Below are 25,479 nucleotides of genomic sequence, written 5' to 3'. Positions count from 1 at the left end.
GCTCTGGAAAGGATCAGTTCTTAGCAGGCCAGTGCCTGCTAAACCTGGGTGGCTGCACTTGCAGGAAATCTTTCACAGTTTGCATCGATTTAGCTTTATCTTCCATCTTTTTCAAAACTTCTTCAGCCTTATTACCAAATAGTCTGCCCTATTATAAAGGAGCATCCAACAATTTTGCTTTAATATGGTCAGGCAGACTTTGCTCCTTGAGCCAAGCATGCCTTCTTATCAGAGATCCAGTTACAGCAGCCCTGCAAGAGGCCTCCAAGGAATCAAAACCACATTGCAAAGTATGTTTTCCAACTTGTTCAGCTGAATGCAATAAATCCTGCAACTTTTTAATTTTCCACACAGTCAGAAATCAACATAACTTTAAACCCATGACACGTTGTTGATATTTAAGCATATGAAATTGACAGTTTAAAGCCCTGATTGCCAAGGTTGCAGACGTGTAAACCTTCTTACCCTATCTATCCAGCGCCCTGGAATCTCTATCAGAGGGGGTAGGATTTTTAGCAGTAGAGGCCTTAACGCCCTTGGGACCTTGATAAATGGTTTCAGGGTCAGGAGTAGGGTTTTTAAAAAGGAATTTGTGGGAGTCAGGAACCCTGTAATATCGGTCTGGCTTACTAGGAGTTGGAGGCAGGGAATCAGGAGTCATACTGGATTCTGGGAAAACATCATCAACAATATCTAGAACAGGAGGTATAGCCAAAGGCCTATGCTGAGGAAGAAGAAAATCCCCAAGTCTCTTTTTAGATACGGAGAAATCCTTACTCTCCCAGTGAAAGTGTTCCCTTAAGGTATGCAAAATTTCTCCAAAAGGAAAATCCTCAGGAGGAGAAGCAGAATGGATGGAGTCTTCTGCATCAGAGTCCTCATAAGTGGGTACAGATAATTCCTGATCAGAAGAGTAATCAGAAGAAATAGAAACCTGATCTGAAGATTCATAGTCAGTGCCTTGCCTAGGCCTCTTAGCAGGAGGGGGATGGGTACCCCTGATCAAGGTAATTACATCCTCAGCCATTTTGATCATTTGTTTTTTTAGGCATTGGGGCCTGTACATATGTGGCCCAGGCGTCGGTTTTTTAGACATAGAAGTAGTTTTTGGCCTTAGTTTTGAAGATGTAATCGGTTTAATATACAAATCTTCAGGCTTGAAAACACCCTCATAAGCCGGTGCCTGCTCAGCGGCTCCGGGCCCATCTAAGGTAGAGACATCTGCGGGTTCAATACTTAAAGTATCTTGCTGCATACCGGACTCCGAATGGGTTTCAGTAGAGGCCTGCGAATCAAAAGTAGCGGGTATCAGGGGCTGTGAAAGTGCCTCACTGAGTACCGGCGAACTGGCGACTGACTTAGGAGAAGCTTCGTCGGTGGTTTTGGACCTTGAAGGTCGGTCACTGTCTTTTTCTTTGAATTTTTTAGGTATTCTGGTAGTCGGATTGCTAACAGACGACATTTCTGGATAGTTAAATCTTGAGCCAAAACATTTAGAAGCAAAAATATACTGACGTTTAATAGTGCGTTGATTAAATTTAGCACAAAACCGACAGCAAGGCACGTTGTGGTCAGGGCCTAGGCAAGGAATACAGTACAAATGAAAATCCTTATGAGGTATTTGCTTCCCACAAGTAATACAATTATTAACTTTTACTGACATCGGTAAGGAGCTAGAAAAAGTTTTCCCAACGGGGTACTTGGCTTTTAGTTGAAGACTTCAGTTCTGAAACTCACAAACGAAAATTTCAGGAGTCGGACGACCGGCACTTGCGAACTGCTTCTGCTTCGGGCACCGCACGGCAAGAAAGACTGATGTAATGGCGTTGACTGCATGTTTTATACCCCTGACGACCTGACGTCACGGAAGAAGGGACAGCAACCAACGCAGGACCCAAGACTTTGTTAATCAGGCCGACTGAGGGCAACCTGCCAGCAGATTACCCAAATGTAATGACTGCAACAGTGAAACACGAAGAACATGTGGCCCAAGACTACCTCCATAGATAGACAGATGGGCCTCCCTTCAGGAGCACTGAAAAGGGTTACCAATGAAAGATTCTCTGTCACCCTGATTCTGCAGACCCCCTCTGCCACGGTGGTTGGCATCTTCCATTACTACTTCCCCCTCCGCCCCTGGAGGAAGATTCACCATGTGTGCTCTGGAAAGCTCTCTGGGATTTTCGGAACCACATTTTGCCAGTTCCTTTCTGACCTTTGGGATAAGGTCTGGTAGGCATGGAAAAACGGACTCCTATGGCAGTCTTTCCTTCTTGCTCACACCTGGTTAGTGTGTCCTTGACTTTGGGCCAAAACAGAGACGATCCCTCAAATGAGGCGTTTACAAAGGAAGATTTAAAGGGCTCCACAAAGTCACACATGAGCATCCAAGAATGGCTCCTTAGGTAAAGTCCTCAACCCGCTGCTCTACTTGCTCCATCCGTTGCATAAGAAATCAGTATCATGGAGGAGTTAACAACTGAATTTAAGGGAGAGAGCTGACAGGAAACTTTCTCCGAAACTCCTTCAGCTACTGAACCTTGGAGAGCATCTCCCAACTCCTTCAGGAGATCTCTCTGCAATCTAGTAAAATGGATCAGGTAATTCAGTTATCTGAGAGCAAAAGTCGAAGAAAAAATGTGCTTTCCATTTCTGTCCATCATATGAGACTCCTTGTACGGTGAATGAACAGAAGATGTCTCAGAGTTCCTTCTTGGTGGCTGCCGCCACCACCATAGCATCTACTGGGACTCCCTTAGTTAAAAATTTTTTATCTGAAGGGGACGTGATGAACTTATTTGGTCACTGAGGAGCAGGTTCCACTGAATCTGGAGACTCCCACACCTTCCTAGAAACTAGATCCAGAAGTTTGTCGAAAGGTGGAGACACCCAAGTGGAGGAAGGGTGAGATTCAAAGGCCTTCAGGTACACAGACTCCTCTGCTGAAGGGTTGGACTTCCAGATGCCTCTGCTTATGTACTTGTAAGATGTCTCCAAAAGAGACGTCATCATGAGGCGACTGTGAGGACCCCTCAGCTTCATCGATGTCCGTGTCAGAAGTGATGGACTCCTCTGGGGAGTCTAAATGCTTCCTCTTACATAACCTCTTCTGAGGCACCTCTTCAGAGGAGTACTCTAGAGAGGTTTCAGAATTGTGGGGGTACCCTGCGGGCATCCTGAGGCCTAGGATCTCCACGGCCCTGTGGATGCAAGGGTATTGAGGCAAACACTGGTGCTTTTGCGGGAAGGACATCCGGAGATGACAGCAGAATTGCCTGTGGAGACTGTACTCTCATCACCTCAAAAGGCCCCCACCCCTAGTCAGAAAAAATCCCTGGATCTGAAGAAGTCGGGGGAACCCCCCAGAATCAAGGATAAAGGCCCAGAGGTTGAGGTATGAGCCAAGCTCACCCGACCTGATGCCCCAAGAAGCAAGGTCGGATCCGACAACTGTCGGATCTGACTCACCTCCCTGGACCCAACTGGAGAGCATTGGCTCCTAGACTCCTCGACCTCCAATGGGGCAGAGGACATCAGAGCAATAGTCAGATCCGAAGATCCTGTAAAGGGTCTTGGGTCCGATAGTTAAACTAGTAACAGCTCAGGACATTCAGACTCCAAAGTCAGAGGTCAGATCGGAGCAGAAGGGGAGGGTGTGGTCAGATCTGAGACCCTCAGGCTTGGATCTGATAATAACTTGGCCAGCGCTGGTGTTCTTAACAGCCTCTGTACCATTCACGCCACATCATCATCGGATAGGCTCCTGGAAGACCGAGTGGAGGGGGCTGGAGACTTGGAAGGTTGAAGTATAGGAGATCTGAGAGTAGGGGAGAAAGGCTCCAAGACAAGGGACCGGCTCTGCAACTGATGGTGCAGGAGCTGTGGATTTTTCGGATCTGAGAGACTTAGGATCCAGTGTCAAAATTTTTGGTAATCTTTTTGATGGCTCCGATGGAGCACTAGAAGAAGATCTCTTCCCAGACTTGTCAGATTTTGAAGACCAAGATTGGTCAGACTTTGATAAATCCGGACCTTCTTGTATTGCTTCGGAGAAGGGGGTTTTTAAGAGACCTCTCAATATCAATTTGTTTTTCCTTTCCAGGAGAGCCTTGTGATTAAAGGAATGACAAACTGAACGAGACTCCTGGAAATGGACAGGTCCTAAGCAATAGGCACAAATTGTGTGTCTGTCAGTTAGGGACATTTTCTGCCCACATTTCTTGAAACCAGGGGATTTTGAATCTTTAGAAGACATCCTGAAAAAGAGTAGTAACAAGGGAAGATAATAAAATTAATAAATGTTTGCTAACAACAACAACCAAAACAGCAATAGAAGTGAACTATAAAAAGGAGATATAGAAGATGAAAGGGAGGGCACAGCCCTCTCACACTCCTGGGAATTGCCCATTTAAGTTAAAGGAAAAGAGGTAGCCCTCTAATTTAAACAGGCTAAGGGTAAGGCAGTTCTCTAATTTAAACTGAATGACCTTAATTTCTAAAATGAGAAAACAAGAGCATGAACAACCCTCTAACTTAAACGGACTACAGGGAGTCCTAAGAAAGAGACCAGGATAGGGACAATAAGGCCTAAGTGGAAGACAACAGCCCACAGCAGAAGAAAAACAGCAGAACAAAGCGGAAACAAACTAGCACAAAAAACTAGCTGTCAAAATCAATAATATAGCAAGAAAAGGCAATTTTCCACAACAGTGATATAAGAAAGAATATACTTAGCCAAAGCCAGTAGAATGAGCACCCGACCTTGTTTAGCGGAAAACGAGATCTGGGAAGCTTTCCTAGTGCATGCTGGGATAGGGCTTAGCCACGAGCTAGTGGAAGACTTCAAGCTTGTGTATAAAGTCCGGATCGGATCTGAACCCATCCTGTTAAGAATGAAGGTGAGATAGGACAACAACACATTAAATATTTAGTTTGGTTGCCCGTGTAGGATATTTGCCTCTTATAACCACATTTTCCCAACTTAGTTGACATAAAAAGATAAATTTTAGTCAAAAATTAAGATAGAGTGACAGTCCCAGATGGGTATAATTATATGCCCTAAGCATATGAATCTGGCAAGGATTGTATTTCTGACAGACCAAAAGAGAAATGCAGGTTCAGTATTCAGGCTGGCGGTAAACGTTCAGAGGCACTTCTCACCCATATGTTCCTTATGTACTACATAAGGTGTGCTTTGGTCATAGGTTACACACACAACATGAAAGGAAGATGCCTAGGCTTTGATACCTTGGCTGAATTTATGGATATCTCTGGTGGGCTATCTCACTTGTTAGTAATACTACAACAGTGAAAACAGGAAGGACATTAAATAAATATGCAGAATCAAGGAAATATAAAGGTCCCAGCTGTAGTTTCAAGCCATGGAATTGTTACTTATTAGAACTGCTGAAGTCGCACTTCATTTAAGTCAATTTTCTGCCTTTACCCCAAAGTGCAATGACCCTGATAGTAGTATATGAAGCAGTAGGGGTTCACTCCCAGAAAGAAGGTGTGTGGGGGTGAAACCCAAACTACAAAAAAAGAGACAAAGTACAACTTTCCAAATGTTGGTGCGTTGCAACTCTGACATTAAGATATTAAATAGCTAAGGTCTAAGTATTTGCCAAACTAAGAATGCACTGGGAGAGAAAAATATAAATACCATAAATCTTATTTTTATACTCAAGACATACCAGTCATCTTTAATTCCAAGATACTGGACAGCACTGGTTTAAACTTCTCATCCAAACTTGCAGAAGCTAGAGAATCTAACTGCAGATAATCAACATTCCTAAAAGCATCAGAAAAAACAAACAAGAAAAAAAAAAGTACAGTTGTGTACACTTACCATAAATATAGATGTTCGAGTGTATTCACTGTTGCAGTCATCACACTTGAGTTATCTGCCTGCAGGTAGCCCTCAGTCGGCCCGAATACCAAAGTCTTGGGATTTCTGCGTCAGATGCTGTCGCTTCATCCATGACGTCAGGTCGTCAGGGTTATAAAACATGCAGCTGACGCTATTACATCAGTTTTTCTTGCCCCAGATGTCAGGAGCCCTCAAAATAGGAAGCAATCAAATGTGGAACACCTCCAGTAAAAAGTAAATACCATTTCCATAAGATATGGCCAAAAAAGAAGATAGGTAGAAAGTATAGAAAGACAGGGGGATGGAGGAAGGGTAACCATGACTGCAACAGTGAATACACTCAAACATCTACATTTATGGTGAGTGTACACAAAGTACAGTTTTGTACCTACCATAAATGTAGATGTTCAAGTGTATACACTGCTGCAGTCATTGTACTTGGGTTATCCTGCCGTCAGGCGGTTCCCCAGTCGGCCTGAGTTCCAAAGTCTTGGTCCGGCGTCAGTTGCTGTCGCCTCCTCCCTGACGTCAGTGTGACAGGGGTATACAAGATGCAGCCGACGTCATTTTCTTCAGCTTTTCTTGCCCCAGATGTCAGGTGCCCCCATATAGGTAGGCAATTCAAATTGCTAATAAAACATACATAAGAAAAGCAAACAACAAACTTTCAGTTGCCAGCAAATACTCCCCATAGGTAAAAGGTAGAAGACCTAGGTACGTACCAGCAAGTAAGAGGGAAAGGAGGGAGGGTAACCTGGACTGCAGCAGTATATACACTCGAACATCTACATTTATGGTAGGTACAAAACTGTACTATGTTCATCGTGTTACACTGCTGCAGTCATTACAATTGGGTAGAATCCCAAAGCAGAGGTAGGGTGGCTGGTTCTATAAGGCATTAGGGGTGGCTATAAGGCCCTGTAGCACTGCAGAGGTGAAGCCAGCTCTGGATTTAGAGTATAGAGGTAGATGGTAATTCTTGGTGAACGTATGCACAGAACTCCATGTTGCCGCTTCCAAAATATCCTTGGTAGGTACTCCTCTGAGGCAGGCAGTTGAAGTGGCTGTTGCCCTGGTGGAGTGAGATCTAATGCTGTTAGGCACAGGTTTTCTGTGGTGCTTATAGCAGAAACGTATGCAATGTCCTATCCATTTGGAAATGGTCTGTTTTGAAATGGCTTTTCCCTGTGCTCCTACAGCATATGCTACCAATAACTGCTCAGATTATCTGTAAGCTTTGGTTTTGTCCAAGTAGAAGCGTAACTGCCTGTGAATTGTCCAACGAATGCAGTAGTCTCTCCCCTTTATTCTGTGGTTTTGGATAAAAAGTTGGCAAGTGAATAGTTTGGTTTAGAGACGCACTTAAAACCACCTTAGGCATAAACGTAGGGTTAGCTCTTAAGGACACCCTGTCCTGGTGGAAAATGAGGAAAGGTTCCACTGCCATTAGTGCCTGTAATTCTGAAACTCTTCATGCTGATGTTATTGCCAGAAGCAGAGCAGTTTTCCAAGAGATATATTTTAATTCTGCTGTGCTAGCTGGTTCAAAAATTTTTCCACAACAAAGTTGAGGTCCTAAGTTGGAGTAGGTGCTCTACGGGGCGGTCTTATGTTTTTAGCCCCTCTGACGTACTGTTTTAGCAAAAGATTAGAGAAAAATGGTGGATCCGTGTTGTAATGAGCAGAGATGGCAGAGGCGTGGATCTTGATGGATGAAAAGGAGAGGCCTTTGTCCAGCATCTCGGTCAAATATTGTAGTATCTGAAGAATGTTTGGCACAAGAGGGTCAAGGCTGTGAGCCTGGTTCCAGGCACAGAATCTCTTCCATTTATCTGATTAGGCTTTCCTGGTACTAGGCCTTCTGACCTCCAGAATGACATCCATAACAGCTTTGGAGAGAGGCATTGCTTGCTTGGCTAAGGAATCTTCCATGCAGCTAGGTTTAAGGTCTTTAGCTGGCTGTGGAGTATCTGATTGTTGTGCTGAGACAGCAGATGTGGTATTTGAGGCAAAATCCAGGGTGGTCCTTGTGCTAAGTTTTTTAAGATTGGGTACCAGTGCTGGCATGGCCAGTCTGGTGCAATCAGGATCATCTTTGGCTCTTCTTGCATGGCTTTTATGAGTACCTTTGGAAGAAGAGGCAGTGGTGGGAAAGCTTATACTTGTAGATTTTTCCAGCTAAATAAGAGGTCATCCACTTTCCATGCTTGCGGATGGCAACTCCTTGTGCAGAAGTTCTGTAGCTGGCAGTTCATTGGGGATGTAAACAGATCTATGTCCGGGCTCCACCATTTCTGTGTTATCAATCTGAATATTTGTGGATTCAATTCCCATTCGTGGGGATCCAGGATATTTCTGCTTAAGTCGTCTGCCAGTGTGTTTTTCTCTCCTGGCAGGAATTGTGCTTGTAGATGAACTTGATAGTTTATAGTTGTGTTCCACAAGGTCATGGCTTGTCTGCAGAGGGGGTAGGATTGAGTGCCCCCTTGCTTGTTTATGTACCACATAACTGTGGTGTTGTCTGTCTTTAGTAGTAGTTGTCCTGGATGCAACAGGTCCTTGAAAGCTATAAGGGCATTTTGTACAGCTAGCATCTCTTTTTGATTGATGTGAAGATGCCTTTGTTCTGCGGGCCACTTGCCCTGAATACATTTTCCTGCCATGTGTGCTCCCCAGGCGTAATCCGATGCATCTGTTGTCAGTGTTTGCCTGGCTGTGGGTTGAGTAAAAGGCTGTCCCTTGTTGAGGTGACAAGCTTGAGCCCACCATCGAAACTCCTGTTGAAGGCAAGGAATTAGTGGTATAACTGTTTCCACACCCATACACTCTTTAGGTACCATTGTAGTTTTCTCACATGCATTCTGCCATATGGAATTAGTAGTATGCAAGATGCCATGTAGCCCAAGGCCTGCAGAATTTTTTTTGCAGGGAGTTGGGTCTTTGTTGCCATCAGCTGAAAGTATTGAGTCAGTTGTCCTTGCTTGCCTGGCGTGAGATAAGCCATCTGGGCCGTTGTGTTCAAGCTGGCACCCAGGAATATTATCTCTTGTGAGGACATTAGTTTTGATTTCTTTTCGCTTACTGTGTACCCCAGGCAACTTAACTTTTTTACAAACGCCAGATGCTTTAGAAGAATGTCCTTGCTCTTTGCTTGAATCAGACAGTCATCCAGGTACGGGTAAATTTGAATTCCTTTCTGTCTGCAAAATGCAATTACTGGTGCCAGGCACTTTGTGAAGACCGTGGGCGCAGTAGATAAGCCAAAGGGCAGCGCAGAGAATTGATTGTGCATTGGACCAGCTATGAATCTGAGGTATCTTCTGCAGTTTTGTCTGATAGGGACATGCAGGTATGCCTCCTTGAGGTCCAAGGTCACGAGCCAAGCTTGCTTGCCCAGCATGGGAAGAAGCTGATGTAATGTCAACATTTTGAATTTCGGAACATCCAGGTAAGTGTTTAGAGAAGAAAGATCCAGAATGGGCCTCCAGGCTTCATCTTTTCTGGGAACCAGAAAGAGTCTTGAGTAAAATCCTTGCCCTTGTTCCTGTGGTGGTACCTTTTGAATAGCTCCCATGTTCATGAGTGCTGTAATTTGTTTTTGAGCCTCTGCCCATTGATTTGGTTGCAGATTTGGCATTCCTTTTAACCTTGGCAGAGTGTGAAAGTGGAACCTGTAACCTTGAGATACAATATTGAGAACCCATTTGTCTTGGGTGATCATATGCCAATTGTGATAGAAAAGTGCCAGTTTTCCTCCCAAGGGGGCTGCCAAGAGTGAGTTGTTTGGCAGCTGGAGTGGGAAGTCATTGGGGCTTTTTTTTTATATGGTTGGTGCCAGTCTTCCCCTTCTTTCTGGCCTGATGCACCCCATTGTCGAGGCCTGTAAGGACCTTGTGGTTGACCTCTACCTCTTGGACATCTGTATCTGCCCCTTTGAGGTCTGTTTATAACTGGAAAGGACCAATTCTTTGTTGGCCAGTTTCTACTAAATCGAGGAGGCTGAACCTGTAAGAAATCCTTCACTGTTTGCATAGATTTTGCCTTATCCTACATTTTCTTTAATACCTCTTCTGCCTTAACTCCAAATAAGACATCCTGCTGCAATGGTGCATCCAGTAATTTAGCTTTAACATGATCTGGTAACGTATGTTCTTTTAACCATGCATGTCTAATGACAGAGCCTGTAACTGCTGCTCTACAGGAGGCCTCTAAAGAATCAAAACCACATTGCAATGTATGATTTCCCACTTGTTCAGCAGCATGCAATAAATCGTGCATTTCTTTAAAATTAGGAGGATCTGTATCTGGAAGCATTTTTTGTTTCAAGTGAGACATCAGAAATTGCTGACATTTTAGCACGTGAAACTGGCAATTTAAGGCTCTCATTGCTAAAGTTGCAGAAGTATATACTTTCTTTCCCCATCTGTCTAATGCTCTGGAATCTCTGTCAGAGGGAACTGGATTCTTTGCTGATGAGGCCTTAACCTATTTGGGTCCCTGAGAAATAGTTTCAGGATCAGCAACAGGGCTTTTATACAGAAATTTGTGTGAGTCAGGGACTCTGTAATATCTGTCAGATTTAACTGGAGCTGGAGGTAAGGAATCAGGATTTAAGCTGGATTTAGTATACACATCATCCACAATATCTAACACTGGCGGAATAGCAAGCGGTCTGTGTTGAGGTAATAATACGAAGTCTCTCAGCCTTTTCTTGGATTCTGAGTAATCCGGGCCTTCCCAATGGAAATGCTCCCTCATGGTATGTAAGGTTTCCCCAAAGGAGTAATCCTCAGGTGGAGAGTCTTATGCAATTGATTCCTCAGCATCAGAATCCTCATAAGGGGGTAAAGAATATCCTAGGTCTGAGGATGAATCTGAGGAAATGGACACCTGGTCGGATGAGTTATAGTCTGCATCCTGTCTAGGCCTTTTATCAGGTGGGGGATGGGACCCCCTGATCAGAGTGATTAGGTCTTCAGCCATTTTGAGCATTTGTTTCTTGGGCATGGAGGCCTGTCCTGGAAAATGCTGTATTTGTTTCTTAGTTTTTAAAGGAAGCTTAGACTTAGAAGAGGGTTTAATGCTTAGCTGAGTAGGTCTGAAGACACCCTCTAAAGCTGCAGGTTGCTCAGCTGCTCCGGATCCCTCAGCAGGGTCGGTTTCGTTAGGCTGAAAAACTTGCGTGTCCGAAGCCCCAGCCATCTCCACGTGGGAGTCTGAGGCGGCCTGTGATTCTGCAGAAGCGGTCGTCAGGGGCTGCAAAGGTGCCTCGCTGAAAACCGGAGAACCGGTGACTAGCCAAGAAGAGGCTTTGTCAGTTTTGGGCCTCGGATGCCTGTCCTTGTCTTTGCGCTTTTTATGAATAACGGTCGCTGGAAGTTCCGACAACATGGTGTAATTAAATTTTCTGCCAAAGTAATGTTGGGCAAAATCAAACCAACGTTCAATAGTGCGCTTGTTAAACCTAGCACAAAACCGACAACCAGTGACGTCGTGGTCTGGGCCTAGGCATGGGATACAATAAGAATGGAAATCCTTATGAGGTATTTGCTTCCCACAAGAAATACAGTTATTAACTTTTACTGACATCGGTCTGAGCCAAGAAAAAGTTTCCCTGATGGAGTACTTAGCTTTGTAGAAGACTTCGGTTCTGGATTCGGAATGAAAATCTGAGGAGTCGGCCGACCGGCACTTGCGAACTGCTTTTGCTTCGGGCACCACGCGGCAAGAAAGACTGAAGAAAATTGTGTCGGCTGCATCTTATATACCCCTGTCGCACTGACATCAGGGATGAGGCGACAGCAACCGACGCTGGACCAAGACTTTGGAACTCAGGCCGACTGGGGAACCGCCTGACGGCAGGATAACCCTAGTGTACTGACTGCAGCAGTGTAACACGATGAACATCTGTACTATGTTCTTCGCGTTTCACTGTTGCAGTCATCACACTTGGGTTGATTCCCAAAGCTGAGGAAGGGTGGAGGCAGTCAAGAAGTAAGAGGGCTGGCTAGCAGGCCTTGTAAGACTGCTGTGGCAAATCCAGCTCTGGATTGGGAAAAGATAGGCAAGTGGTAATGCTTGGTGAAGGTGTGTACAGAACTCCAGGTTGCAGCTTCCAGGATGTCCCTGGTAGGGACTCCCCTGAGAAAAGCTGAAGAGGTTGAGATAGCCTTAGTAGAATGAGGCCTGACCCCCTGTGGGGTAGGTTTTCCACGGTGTTTGTATCAGACATTGATGCGGTGTGCTATCCATTTAGAAATGGTTTGTTTCAAAATGGCCTTGCCCTCTGCCCCTGTAGCAAAGCTGACCAGCAGCTTGTCAGATTTTCTGAAAGGTTTAGTCATGTCAAGGTAGAACCTGAGCGGTCTGTGCACGTCCAAGGAGTGCAGGATCCTTTCCCCTTTACTCTGAGGATTATGAAAAAAGGCTGGCAAATGGATGGATTGGTTTAAAGCCACACTGGATACCACCTTGTGCATAAAAGATGGGTTAGTCCTGAGGGAAACCCTGTCCGCATGGAAGATAATGAAGGGTTCCACAGCCATAAGGGCCTGTAACTCGGACACTCTTCTTGCTGAAGTGATGGCTAGCACTAAGGCTGTTTTCCGAGAGAGGAATTTTAACTGCTGTAGCAGCAGGCTCAAAAGGGGAAGTGTCAGCTTCTCTATTACAAAGTTAAGATCCCATGCAGGGAGTGGGAGCTCTCCTTAGGGGTCTTAAATTGTTAGCTCCTCTCAGGAACTGTTTGATCAGAAGGTGAGAGAAGAGGAGTTTCTCAGTACTGTAATGAGCTGAGATGGCAGAGACATGAATCTTAATTGACGAGAAGGAGAAGCCTTTGTGGAGCAACTCTGCTAGGTAAACTAGGATTTGAGGCAAGGGGGGCACGGTTTTGTCTTTCCCTTGAGACGGGCTCCAAAAACAGTATCTATTTCACTTTTCTGAATAGGATTTCCTAGTATTGGGCTTCCTGGCCTCAAGGATAACATCCAGCACCTGTTTGCTGAGGGTTGCTGGTGATGTATTCAGGGAATAAGCCAGGCTGCCAGGTTCAGGGTTTGCAGCTGAGGATGCAAAATCTGTCCCTCCTGCTGGGACAGCAGAGAGGGGGTCTGCTGTAGGTGCCAGGATTGCACTGCTGCGTAGGAGTGGGTACCAGTGCTGGCATGGCCAGTCTGGAGCAATAAGGATTGTTCTTGGCCTGTCCTGTTTGATCTTGAGAAGTACCTTTGGAAGGAGGGGCACAGGGGGAAAGGCATAGATAGAGAGGTTTTCCCATGTGAAAGATAGGGCATCCACTTTCCAAGCTTGGCTGTGGGGAATTCTGGTGCAAAATTTGTTTAGTTTATGGTTTTGGGAAGACGCAAAGAGGTCTACCTCTGGTGTCCCCCACCTGTGTATTAGAAGTCTGAATGAGTTTGGCTCCATTTTCCACTCATGTGGGTCCAACAGATTTCTGTTTAAGTTGTCTGCCAATGATTTTTGTTTGCCTGGCAGGAATTGAGCTGGCAGGTGCACTTGGCTGCTTAAGGCCGTGTTCCACAGAGTCATAGCTAAGCTGCAGAGTGGGTAGGAGTGAGTTCCCCCCTGCTTGTTTATGTACCACATAACTGTGGTGTTGTCTGTCTTTATCAGGAGTTGTCCTGGCAGGATAAGGTATTTGAAGGCTGTCAGTGCATTCTGTACAGCTAACATTTCTTTTTGATGGATATGCAGGCGAATTTGTCCTGGCCTCAATTTGCATGCCATGTGAGCCCCCCATGCATAGTCTGATGAGTCTGTTGCCAGAGTCTGGACGGCGGGGGGTTGTGAGAAAGGGAGTCCCTTGTTGTGGGTGCAATCCTCTGCCCACCAAAGGAACTCTGCCCTTGGGCAAGGAATGATAGGAATCACTGCTTCCAGGTCCTGGGAATGTTGACACCAGAGACTTTTTAAGTACCACTAGAGTTTCCTCATATGCAGTCTTGCATATGGAATCAGCAGAATACATGAGGCCATGAACCCTAGGGCTTGCAGTATTTTTCTTGTAGATAGCTGGGTTTGGGTGGCCAGTAGTTTGAAATAAGTTGTCAAATAAACCTACTTTTCTGGAGTGAGGAATGCCATCTGGGAAGTTTTGTTCAAGCTTGCTCCCAGGAATAAAATTGTTTGGCTGGGTACCAGATGTGATTTCTTTTAGTTGATAGTATAACCCCAGAGAAGTTAGGAGTCTCTTTACAAATGTGAGGTGCTGAAGTAGCAATTCCCGACTGTCCGCCTGAATCAGGCAATCATCCAAGTATGGGCAAATTTGAATATTTATCTGCCTGCAGTAAGCAATGGCTGCAGCCAGGCACTTTGTGAATACCGTGGGAGCAGTAGATAAGCCAAAGGGAAGTGCAGAGAACTGATAGTGCATAGAGCATGCCCTGAAACGTAGATATTTCTTGCAAGATTCCCTTATGGGGATGCACAGATAAGCTTCTTTTAAGTCTAGGGTGTCTAGCCAGGAGTCCTTGGCTTGCACAGGAAGGAGCTGCTGGAGTGTAAGCATTTTGAATTTTGGTACCACCAGGAAGGTGTTTAGGGCTGACAGATCCAAAATAGGGCGCCAAGAGTTCTCTTTCCTGGGCACCAGGAACAGCCTAGAGTAGGAACCCTGTCCCCTTTGCTCTGTTGGCAAAGGTGGAAAAGCCCTGATACTGAGAAGAGAAAGTACTTGCTTTTGGGTCTCTGTCCACTGGTTTAGAGGAAGGTCTGGCAATGTGCTTGGGGTTGGGGTTGGCAGAGAGTGGAAATAGAATCTGTATCCCTGGGATACAATGTTTAAGACCCATCGGTCCTGGGTAATATACTCCCAGTTTTTTGCATGCAGGGCGAGTTTTCCTCCTAGGGGTGCAAGTACTTGGGCATGGCTGGGAAGGGTTAAGGACAAGTCATTGTGAACTTTTTCCATAGGGGGTGGCTTATTACTCCAGTTTTTGAGGAGGGAGCACTACATTGTTTAGATCTGTGCATACCCTGAAACTGTAGTCTTTGTGGTCTGTTGCCCCTGGGTTTGGGCTGAGAAGGTCTGGAAGGGACTGGAAAGGACCAATTTTTTGAAGGCCAATGCCTACTGAATCTAGGTGGCTGTACCTGTAAGAAATCTTTAACAGTTTGCATGGATTTAGCTTTTTCTTCCATCTTTTTAAGAACTTATTCTGCTTTAGAGCCAAACAAACATTCTTGGTTTAATGGAGCATCAAGTAATTTTGCCTTGACATGGTCTGGCAAGATTTGTTCCTTCAGCTAAGCATGCCTTCTCAGAACAGACCCAATGACAGCAGCCCTGCAAGATGCTTCTAAGGCATCAAAACCACACTGCAAAGTATGTTTACCAACTTGGTTTGCAGAATGCATTAAATCTTGTAAGTCCCTATTTTCTGCACAATCAGGCATCAATCGCATTTTTTGTTTAACTAGATCAATAACATGCTGCTGGTACTTCAACATGTGAAACTGGCAATTTAAAGCCCTGATGGCAAGAGTTGCAGAGGTATATACCTTCTTAGCCCATCTGTCTAGAGCCCTAGAATCCCTGTCCGAAGGGGTAGAGTTTTTGGCTGTAGAAGGCTTAATACATTTAGGTCCCTGGAAAATGGTCTCTGGATCCGCAGTGGGATTTTTAAAGAGAAATTTATGAGAGTCAGGTACTCTGTAGTATCTGTCAGGCTTTCTAGGAGCAGGTGGTAAAGTATCAGGGGCAAGGCTGGATTCCATGAAGACATCATCTACAGTATCCAGGACAGGGGGAATAGCTAGAGGCCTATGCTAAGGCATGTCTAAAAATTCCCTAGAGTCTCTTTTTGGACTGTGGGTAGTCCTGGCATTCCCAGCAGAAATGCTCTCTTAGGGTATATGGAAGGTTTCAGCGAAAGAAAGATCCTCTGAGGGGAGGCTGAAGGAATTGACTCCTCTGCATCTGAGTCCTAAACAGATAGATAAGGGTATGTCCTGGTAATCACAGGGGTCAGAGTCATCAGACTCATGGCCTGAGGAATCAGAAGGAAAATCAATTCTTTGTCTTTTAGAGGGAGAAGGCCGGATTCCCCTAATTAAAGTAATAAGGTCTTCAGCCGTTCTAAGCATTTGTTTCTGTGGCATGGAAGCTTGAGAATGTGCTTTGGTCGTCAGTTTCCTAGGCGTAGTGCGAACTCTGGGCCTGAGAAATTCAGTAGATTTAGTCATTAACAAGTGGTTGGTTTAATACGAACATCGGAAGGTCTGAATACACCCTCAGAAGCCAGTGCCTGCACAGCGGCTCCAGACCCATCCAATGTAGAGACATCTGCAGGTTCCATAGTTGAAGAATCATCTTGCGGCATACGGGACTCCGAATGGGTCTCAGTAGAGGCCTGCGAATCTGCATTAGCAGGTAACAGGGGCCGCGAAAGCACCTCACGGAGTACTGGCAGACTGACGACTAGCCTAACGGAAGCATCGTCAGCAGTTTTGGACCTATGCTGTCTGCCTTTATCTTTGCGTTTTTTCAGAAGGTCGGTAGTCAGATGGCTTACCGACGCCATTTTGAAATACGGAGAACGAGAGCGAAAGAATTTAGAGACAAAAATAGCCTGACTACAGATAGTTTGGGCGTTGAACAAGGCACAAAACTGAGAGCGAGGGATGTCGTGGTCTAGGCCTAAACAGGTGATGCAGTAAGAATGAAAATTTCTGTGAGGTATTTGCTTTCCACAGGCAAGACAATTGTTAACTTTTTCTGACATCGGTTAGAGCAAGAAAAAAGGATCCCAACAGGGTACTTAGCTTTAGAAGACTTCAGGTTTGAAACTCGAATAACAAAAATTTCAGGTAGCTGCTGACCGGCAGTTGCGAACTGCTTCTGCTTCGGGCTCCCGCGCGGCAAGTGACGTTGGCTGCATGTTTTATAGAGCTGACATCATGGATGAGGTGACAGCATCTGACGCAGAAATCCCAAGACTCTGGTATTCAAGCCGACTGAGGGCTACCTGCAGGCAGATAACCCAAGTGTGATGACTGCAACAGTGAAACATGAAGAACATCATACAACAACACTGCATGGGGTATTATCTCAGCAAATAACACTGCACAGTACTGCTGCCTATTATACTCACACAGATCCTGAGGGTTAAAGGGGCGAGGTGGTCCTGGTTCCCATTCATCCATATCAGTGTCTTCTGCTTCTTCTTCTTCCTCCTCGTCCTCTTCCTCATCTCCTTCAGAATCCAAACTGTGATTTGACACAATGGAGTTGCCTAGAGAATCCACTGTATTTGAACTTCGAACTCCAATAATCTGAGGTAATCCCTGGTTCTGCATAGAAAGTGGTGCCTAGAACACAATTACAAACAGGTTCAAGAATTCAATAAGCCTGATCCTTCTATACATTTATATTACTTAGCATTCCTGCAATTTCATAAGGTGCACATATTTCATTCCTACACAACAGCCTAAATTATTTATTTTTTAACAGCAATTTCTTTAACTTCAGCATAAAGCTTCTATACATTTTTATTACTTCCTTTATCATTCCTTTACTCATTCTTCACTTGATCACCATTTCTACACTGAATTCCTAACGCACTTTCAAACTACACAACTATTTTAATACTCATACTGTGAGTTTATCCAGCTCCTTTAAGTCCATAAAATGGCAGCAAGGAAGGTATGCTTCACTAATCCAAAGCATTTTAGCTGGTTACTGAGAAAAAAAAAAAAACATGGATGATTTTGAGTTTTACTGTGTTCTATGAAGTTCCTGGCTGAACAGCTCCCAAGGCTCTCTTTTATGCCTGTTTCAACTCCCTATTGGGTTTGCCATACTAAGTCTGTTTCATTCATTTTCCATCCTCTCTGCAGATACATGCTTCCTCAAGATGATTCACAAGTAATCCCCTTCTAACTTTAGGACAAATAATCCCCTTCTAACTTAAGGTCATATCTATATGTGCATACATTCTCTTTACATAAAAACGACCCCTTTGTTTATCTTCAAATGGTGCTTTTAAAATCTTTAGTCAGTAGCCCATTCCTTCCAAAAATGTGTCTAAACTCTACTTTACATTTCACCTTGACCTCAGTGTTATTTGGTATGCACTAAATTCAGCAGGCACTTTTACGGACTCCAATACAATGTGTTTCTGTACTGTATTTGATATCTTTTCCCACTGCACTATAGAAACTTCATTCTATTGTGCTTTCCAAATATCACACATTATACAGTTCACACTACATGCAAGTTCGTAGTGATTTTGCATTTTCAAGTGACCATTTTGCATCTGCTTATGTTTTTATATTAGTTTTTATTTAGGACATGGGTTACCTTGAGGACTCTGAAGGGGCACTTTTATCAAGTTTAAACAGATTTAGGTTATGTAATGCCAATTAATGTCAGACACTAATGCACATTACAATGGGCTGGCCAGAATAGCTATACACTGTAAAATTGCAAAAAACACTTGAGCACATAAGGCATTCGGGTACCACATGAAGAAATTCAAACGGTGAGGAAAATGCAACAGATATTGACAATGGATTAGATCTTGCACATTTCATAATTACAAAGTGGCAGTAATGAGAGTTAGTTATCTTAGAAATTCACTAATAACCAAATAATAGCAGCAAAAAAAAAAAAAAAATGCTGAAATGTCTTTCCAAAGATCACTATATTTATTAAAAGCTTAGCACTTTCACATTACTGTCAAACACTCCTCATGTGACTGTTCTTTTAAGTATATGACAGACCTTGTTTACATAGCTTTCACAGCTTTAGTCTACAGCATGTAGGCTGCAGTTTCAGATCATGCGTACACATACAAGGCCTGTAAGGTTGTATTTCAAGCAATATAAGGACTGCCTAACTAGAAACAGTTTAAATGGTATTTTGCATTGTGGACGGTATGGACCTCCTGGAAATTACTACATGTATAGATCTGAAGTCATGGGACTGCATAAATATCTGTTGACCTCATCAGATCCAAACATAATGAAAGCTTTAAAACACAAGGAGAAGTCTAAGATGACCTCTCTGCTTAGTTTAGCAGAAGTATGTCAGTGTCAAGCAAAAATGTAAATCAAACCAGAAGCAGACAAAAATCGACAGCAACTGAATGTGCCTACAAACAAAAGAACAGATATAAGGAGAAGGATTAGATGAGATGAAAAAGCATGAATATTGTGGCAAATATAGAGATCTCTTAGAACAGCCTCATGTTGATCAGGATTTAATGCAGAAAGGGTTAAGGAGAGGTGATCTGAGTTGAAAAAGTATGAAAGATTACTAATGGTAGCCCAGGATAGTGGACTATGTATAAGTTGGTTTAGAAAGTCCATTGAACACATGAAAGAAACAGACAAATGTAGGTACAAGTAAAAGTAAACACTTGAAACTGCTAAAGATAACCAAATGGAAGAAAGTAAAAAACGAATAAAATCCTAGGTTACCACCACGGTCTGGTAGTAGAAAGTACAGTTGTGTACACTTACCATAAATGTATTTGTTCGAGTGTATTCACTGTTGCAGTCGTCGCATTTGGGTTATCCTGCCAGGGGTAGCCCTCAGTTGGCCCTAGTAGAAAGTACAGTTGTGTACACTTACCATAAATGTATTTGTTCGAGTGTATTCACTGTTGCAGTCGTTACATTTGGGTTATCCTGCCAGGGGTAGCCCTCAGTTGGCCCGAATACCAGAGGCTTAGTCTTTCTGTGTTGTTTGCTGTCGCTCCAGGACTGACCTCAGGTCATCAGTGGTATAAAAACAGGCAGCTGACACCATTACATCAGTTTTTCTTGCCTCAAATGTCAGGAGTCCCCAAATAGGGAGCTAGGTTATGGTGGAAGAACACCAACAGTAGAAAGTAAATACCAAAAATTTCCTGTAAGGTGTGAGAAAGAGAGAGAGACAGAGAAAGGGGGGTGGAGGGTGGGAAACCAGGACTGCAACAGTGAATACACTCGAACATCTACATTTATGGCAAGTGTACATAACTGTACTATGTTCTTCATGTCTCACTGTTCCAGTCATCACACTTGGGGTGATTTCCACAGCTGAAGAAAAGGGTGGAGGCGGTCAAGCAGACTGGGAACTGGCAGCTGCAAAGCCTGCCCCGGATTTGGAGAAGATAGGCAGGTGGTAATTCTTGGTGTAGGTATGAACAGAAATCCATGTTGCAGCCTCCAGGATGTCCCTGGTAGGGACCCCTCTGAGGAAAAACTGCAGAGGTGGAGGTTGTCCTGGTGGAATGGGTCCTGACCCCCTTAGTGGGCATTTTTCCATGTTGTTTGGAGCCGAAATGGATGCAGTGTGCTATCCATTTGGAGATTGTTTGTTTGGATACGGCCTTGCCCTCTGCGTGCCTGCTGCAAAGCTGACTAGCAATTGGTCAGTTTTTCTAAAAGATTTAGTCCTACCCTGGTAGAATCTGAGCTGCCTGTGTACATCTAGAGAATGCAGAATCCTTTACCCCTTGTTTTGTGGGTTAGTGGAAAAGGTGGGCAAATGAATTAATTGGTTGAGAGCCACACTGGTCACCATTTCAGCAATGAAAGTTGAGTTAGTCCTGAGGGAGACCCTGTCAGCATGGAAAATGATGAAGGGCTCTACAGCCATTAGTGCATGTAGCTCTGAAACTCTTCTAGCTGAAGTGATGGCCAGAAGCAAGGCTGTTTTCCAAGAGAGGAATTTCAACTCTGCTGAAGCTGCAGGCTCAAAGGGGGGTAGTGTGAGCTTTTCCAACACAAAGTTAAGGTCCCAAGCTGGGGTAAGAGCTCTTCTAGGTGGCCTTAAACTGTTAGCCCCCTCTTAGGAACGGCCTGATGACAGGGTGAGAAAAGAGAGGTGGCTCTGTGCTGTAATGAGCAGAGATGGCAGAGGCATGAGTTTTAATAGAAGAGAAGGATAGGCCCCTGTGTAGCAGGTCTGCTAGGTAATCCAGGATGAGAGGTAGGGAGGGCTGTGCTGTTTCAGCTCTTTTAGCCCGGATCCAGGTGCAATACCTTTTCCACTTGTCAGTATAGGATTTTCTAGTGCTGGGGCATCTGGCCTCACATACAACATCCAGGTCTTGTTTGCTTAGGCTGGCATCTGGAGGACAGGCTGCGCAGAGTGGGTACCAGTGCTGGTGTGGCCAGACTGGGGCAATCAAGATTGCCCTTGTTTTTTCCTCCCTTATTTTGAGCAGTACCCTTGAAATCAGTGGTAGAGGGGGAAATGCATAGATCGAGAGGATGACCCATTGGAAGGCTACAGCATCCACTTTCCAGGCTTTGCTGTGAGGTTCCTTGGTACAGAATTTGCTGAGCTGGTGATTGTTGTGGGAGGCAAAGAGGTCCACCTTTGGGGTGTGCCCCATTTCTGGGTTATAAGGTTGAAGGTGCTGTGGTCTAGCTGCCACTTGTGTGGGTCTAGGAGATTTCTGCTCAAGTCGTCTGCCAGAGAGTTTTGGGCACCTGGCAGGAATTGTGCTAGCAGGTAAATTTGCATGGCTGAAGCTGTGTGCCAAAGGGTCATGGCTAGCCTGCAGAGAGGATAAGAGTGAGTTCCTCCCTGCTTGTTGATATACCACATCACTGTGGTGTTGTCTGTTTTGATCAGTAGAGGGCCCAGGGAAAGTAGGGGTCTGAAAGTTGTCAGAACATGCTGAACAGCTAGCATCTCTTTTTGGTTGATGTGCAGATGTATTTGATTTTGGCTCCAATGGCCCAGAATGCACCTGCCACCCAGATGTGCAACCCAGGCATAATCTGATGCGTCTGTGGTTAGGGTCTGGGTGGCATGGGGTTGTGAGAAGGAAGAGAATCACTGTGGCTGCATGCTGCTGCCCATCAAAGAAAATCTTTCCTTAAACAGGATATCAAAGGTATGACAGATTCCAGGTCCTGTGAGTGTTGACACCAAAGGCTTTTTGGGTACCATTGTAGTTTCCTCATATGCAGTCTAGCATATGGAATGAGTAGAATGCAGGATGTCATGAACCCTACAGCTTGCAGAATTTTCCTTGTGGATAACTGGGTGGTTCTGGTGGCTAGTTGAGAGAAGTAGCCTGTCAGGTAGGCTTGTTTTTCTGGAGTAAGGAATGCCATCTGGGATGCTGTGTCCAGGCTTGCTCAAAGGAATACAATTTTTTGAGTGGGGATTAGTTTGGATTTCTTTTCATTTATAGTATACCCCAGGGAGGTCAGTAGGTCCTTTACAATGGTCAGGTGCTGTAACAGCCTTTTCTGACCATCTGCCTGAATCAGGCAGTCGTCCAAGTAGGGGTAAATTTGGAAGTTTCTTTGTCTGCAAAAAACAATGGCTGGAGCCAAGGATTTTGTGAAAACTCTGGGAGAAGTGGATAAGCCAAAGGGAAGAGCAGAGAACTGAAAGTGCATAGATCCTGCCCTGAAACGTAGATATTGTCTGCAAGAATCCCTGACTGGGATGTGTAGATAGGCCTCCTTTATGTCTAAAGTGTCTAAACAAGCAACTTTGGAAAGCATAGGGAGAAGCTGCTGGTGGGTGAGCATTCTGAATATTTGGTATCACCAGGAAGGTGTTTAGAATTGATAGATCGAGGATAGGGCGCCAGGTGCCCACTTTTCTGGGTACCAGGAAAAACCTGGCATAGAAATCTTGGCCTATCTGGTCTGCAGGAAAAGGCTGTATCGCCCTCATGGAGAGCAGGGACTGTACTTGTTTTCTGGCCTCTCCCCACTGGTTTGGAGGAAGATCTGGGAACCCTTTTGTGGTTGGCAGTGTGTGGAAATAAAATTTGTATCCCTAACACACTATGTTGAGGAGCCATTGGTCGTTGGTAATCGAGGCCCAGTTTTTTACATGGGAAGTGAGTTTTCCTCCTAGAGGCACAGGCAGGTGGGCAGATGTAAGAGACTGAGGTGTAATGTCATTGAGAGTTTTTCACATAAGGGGGTGGCTTAGCACTCCCTGTTTTTGAAGTGGAGAAACTCCATTGCTTAGATCTCTGCATTCCCTTGGACTGCTGTCTGAGGACTCTGCTTTCCCTAGGTCTTGTCTGAGCTGGCCTGGAGGGGGTTGGAAAGGACCAGTGCTTGGAGGGGCAATGCTTACTGAACCTAGGAGGCTGGTCCAGCAAGAAGTCTTTAACTGTCTGCATAGATTTTGCTTTTCTTCCATCTTTTTAAGACATCTTCTGCCTTGGTGCCAAACAAATTGTCTTTGTGCAGTGGTGCGTCCAATAGTTTTGATTTGATATAGTCTGGCAAGGTCTATTACTTAAGCCAAGCATGCCTTCTAAGTACAGAACTTGTGACTGCTGCCCTGCAAGATGCTTCTAGGGCATCAAAGCCTCATTGCAAGGTGTGTCTAGTGATTTGGCTTGCAGAATGCATAAGCTCCTATAATTCTTTGTTTTCTGCACAAGCAGGAAAGGTAGATATTTTTTGTTTGAGGAGTTCCATGGCATGTTGCTGGTATTTCAGCATGTGGAACGGACAATTTAGTGCTCTAATGGCAAGAGTTGCAGAGGTGTATACTTTTTTTTACCCCATCTGTCTAAAGCTTGGTAATCCCTGTCTGAGGTGGTGGGATTCTTAGCTGTAGTTGCTTTTATTCCTTTAAGTCCTTGGGCGATGACCTTTGGGACAGCTGTAGGATTTTTGAACAGAAATTTGTGAGAGTCAGGGACTCTGTAATACCCGTCAGGTTTCCTGGGAGCTGGAGGAAGGGTGTCAGGAGTTAAACTGGATTCCATGAAGACATCATCCACAACATCCAAGACATGAGGAATGGCTAAAGATCTGTGCTGTGGCAAATCTAAGAATTCCCCCGAGTCACTTTTTGGACTGAGGGTAGTCCTGACATTCCCACTAGAAATGCTCCTTTAAAGTATGTAGGGTTTCACCAAATGAAAACTCCTCTGGAGGAGAGGCAGAAGGAATGGATTCCTCTGCATCTCAATCCTTGTAAGCAGACAAGGGTTGCATGTCTTCATATTCAACAACCTCATCGGACTTCTGGTCAGATGAAACTTCTTTTTCTTTTGGAAGGAGTAGGCTGACTTCCCCCAATATGCATGATAAGCAAGAAACTAAAGATGGGTGAATCTCCTATTGGACCATACATAGGTGTGTACTGAACAGTAGCACCCTATTGGAGGAACAATGTTTTTTACTGATAGAGACAGTGAAAGGAATTTTACGATCTGAAGAAGGCATTTCTAGCCGAAAGAGCTTATCGGGACCATTTTAACAGCTCTCTACTACTTTTTATGAACTTACTTATCTTTATTAAAGTTTGTTTTAGCAGTTCTACTACCAGACCATGGTGGTAACCTAGGATTTTACTCGACAAATGTAGGCACTGTTAAAAAAAACTGGAAACAGTCGCATACATTTTTGCTCGAAGTGATGTACTTATGGCAGAAGGCCTGTACACTGAAAGGCACATTAATGTGAGAAGACTGCTGCATTGGGGATTAGAAGTAGCTGAGACACACTGGAAACATGAACCACAAAGCATTACAGAAAATGCTGAAGTGTACATCACATGGGGATCACCCATTACCAACAGTTCAAAAAAGGAAATGATAAAAAAGATACAGTAGTTCATGAAAAAAAGACAAAAGTAGCATTGATCATTGAAATTACTAGACATTTTGATTAGTACTATGTACTGAGAGATACAGTCGTAAAATATCAGAATTTGCAGACAGAAATAAGAACAATGAAAGATACACAGACAGTTCTAACAGTAGCAGCAGCAATGGGTCTAATAAAAAAACAAATCTGCAGTTATACTCATATATGCTACCAATGTGTGTAATTCTGTATGAACTTCAAAAGACGTCAATTCTGGGCACACTGTGGGTTTTGCAAAGATCACTTTTGTCTAAGGTTCATGAAATTAGTATTGTTTAAATCTTTACTTATACCCTGACTTAGCAACGGGATCCATTCCCATCATGGTATTAAAAACCCAACAAATTGGGAGATATTGAACAGGAAGAAATAGCTTAAAAAGCATTTTGTAGAGAAATTATTTATCGTGTGAAGCTACTCAATATGCAAAACTGCCATGGCAAAAGTTTTTTTTAGTGGCTCTCATTAGAAGCCCTTCAAACTGACAAACTATCTCTTATAACCCTTTCTTACCTTTCACTGGAAAAGGGAACTATGAAAGGGTTGATAGTAAACAAGGGCAGAGTCCTTCATCCTTATTTGAGGTGCTCATATCCACATCCCAAAAAATACCGTACTTTGGAAGCAAGGAAAAAAAAGATTCACTATGAAAACACCTTTTATGTGAAAAAAGACAAATTCCATGGAGAAAAGGAATTCTGATGGGAGACTTATAGTTGGAGGCCATCTTTTAGAAATGTTCTGACCATTACGATGAAGCTTAATGGCAAACTGTTGTGGCTAAAAGACTGAACATGCACAGCCAGATTCAGCAGTAAGTGACCAAGGCAGATGCCTAGGGTCCACTGTCTGGGAGAGGGCCCCTGCTGGCTGGCAGGAGGGCAGCTGGTTGGAAGATTTAGTTTTTTTTTAATTAAAAAAAAAAATTTTTTTAAGGGTATTCTTCTTTAAGATGAACGCCAAACGTCCTTTGCGTCCAGTTGCACAGATGTGACAGGTGTGTGCGACCT

The 25,479-nt window shown here is 44.2% G+C and overlaps 1 protein-coding gene across 2 annotated transcripts in view; it reads right to left on the bottom strand.

Annotated features, from left to right (window-relative positions):
• The window catches only part of PRDM10 (PR/SET domain 10), a 1,088,540-nt gene that overhangs the window by 980,137 nt on the left and 82,924 nt on the right, over nt 1–25,479 (bottom strand). For both annotated transcript variants that reach the window (XM_044081083.1, XM_044081084.1), the window contains exon 3: nt 16,987–17,203. In XM_044081083.1, coding sequence (XP_043937018.1) covers nt 16,987–17,203 — 217 coding nt within the window. The remainder of the gene's footprint in view (nt 1–16,986; nt 17,204–25,479) is intronic.

This window comes from Protopterus annectens, chromosome 8.part0, assembly GCF_019279795.1.
Source record: "Protopterus annectens isolate FY-2018-M chromosome 8.part0, PAN1.0, whole genome shotgun sequence".
NCBI classification, from domain to species: domain Eukaryota; kingdom Metazoa; phylum Chordata; order Ceratodontiformes; family Protopteridae; genus Protopterus; species Protopterus annectens.
This window is presented reverse-complemented; position numbering and strand designations above follow the sequence as displayed.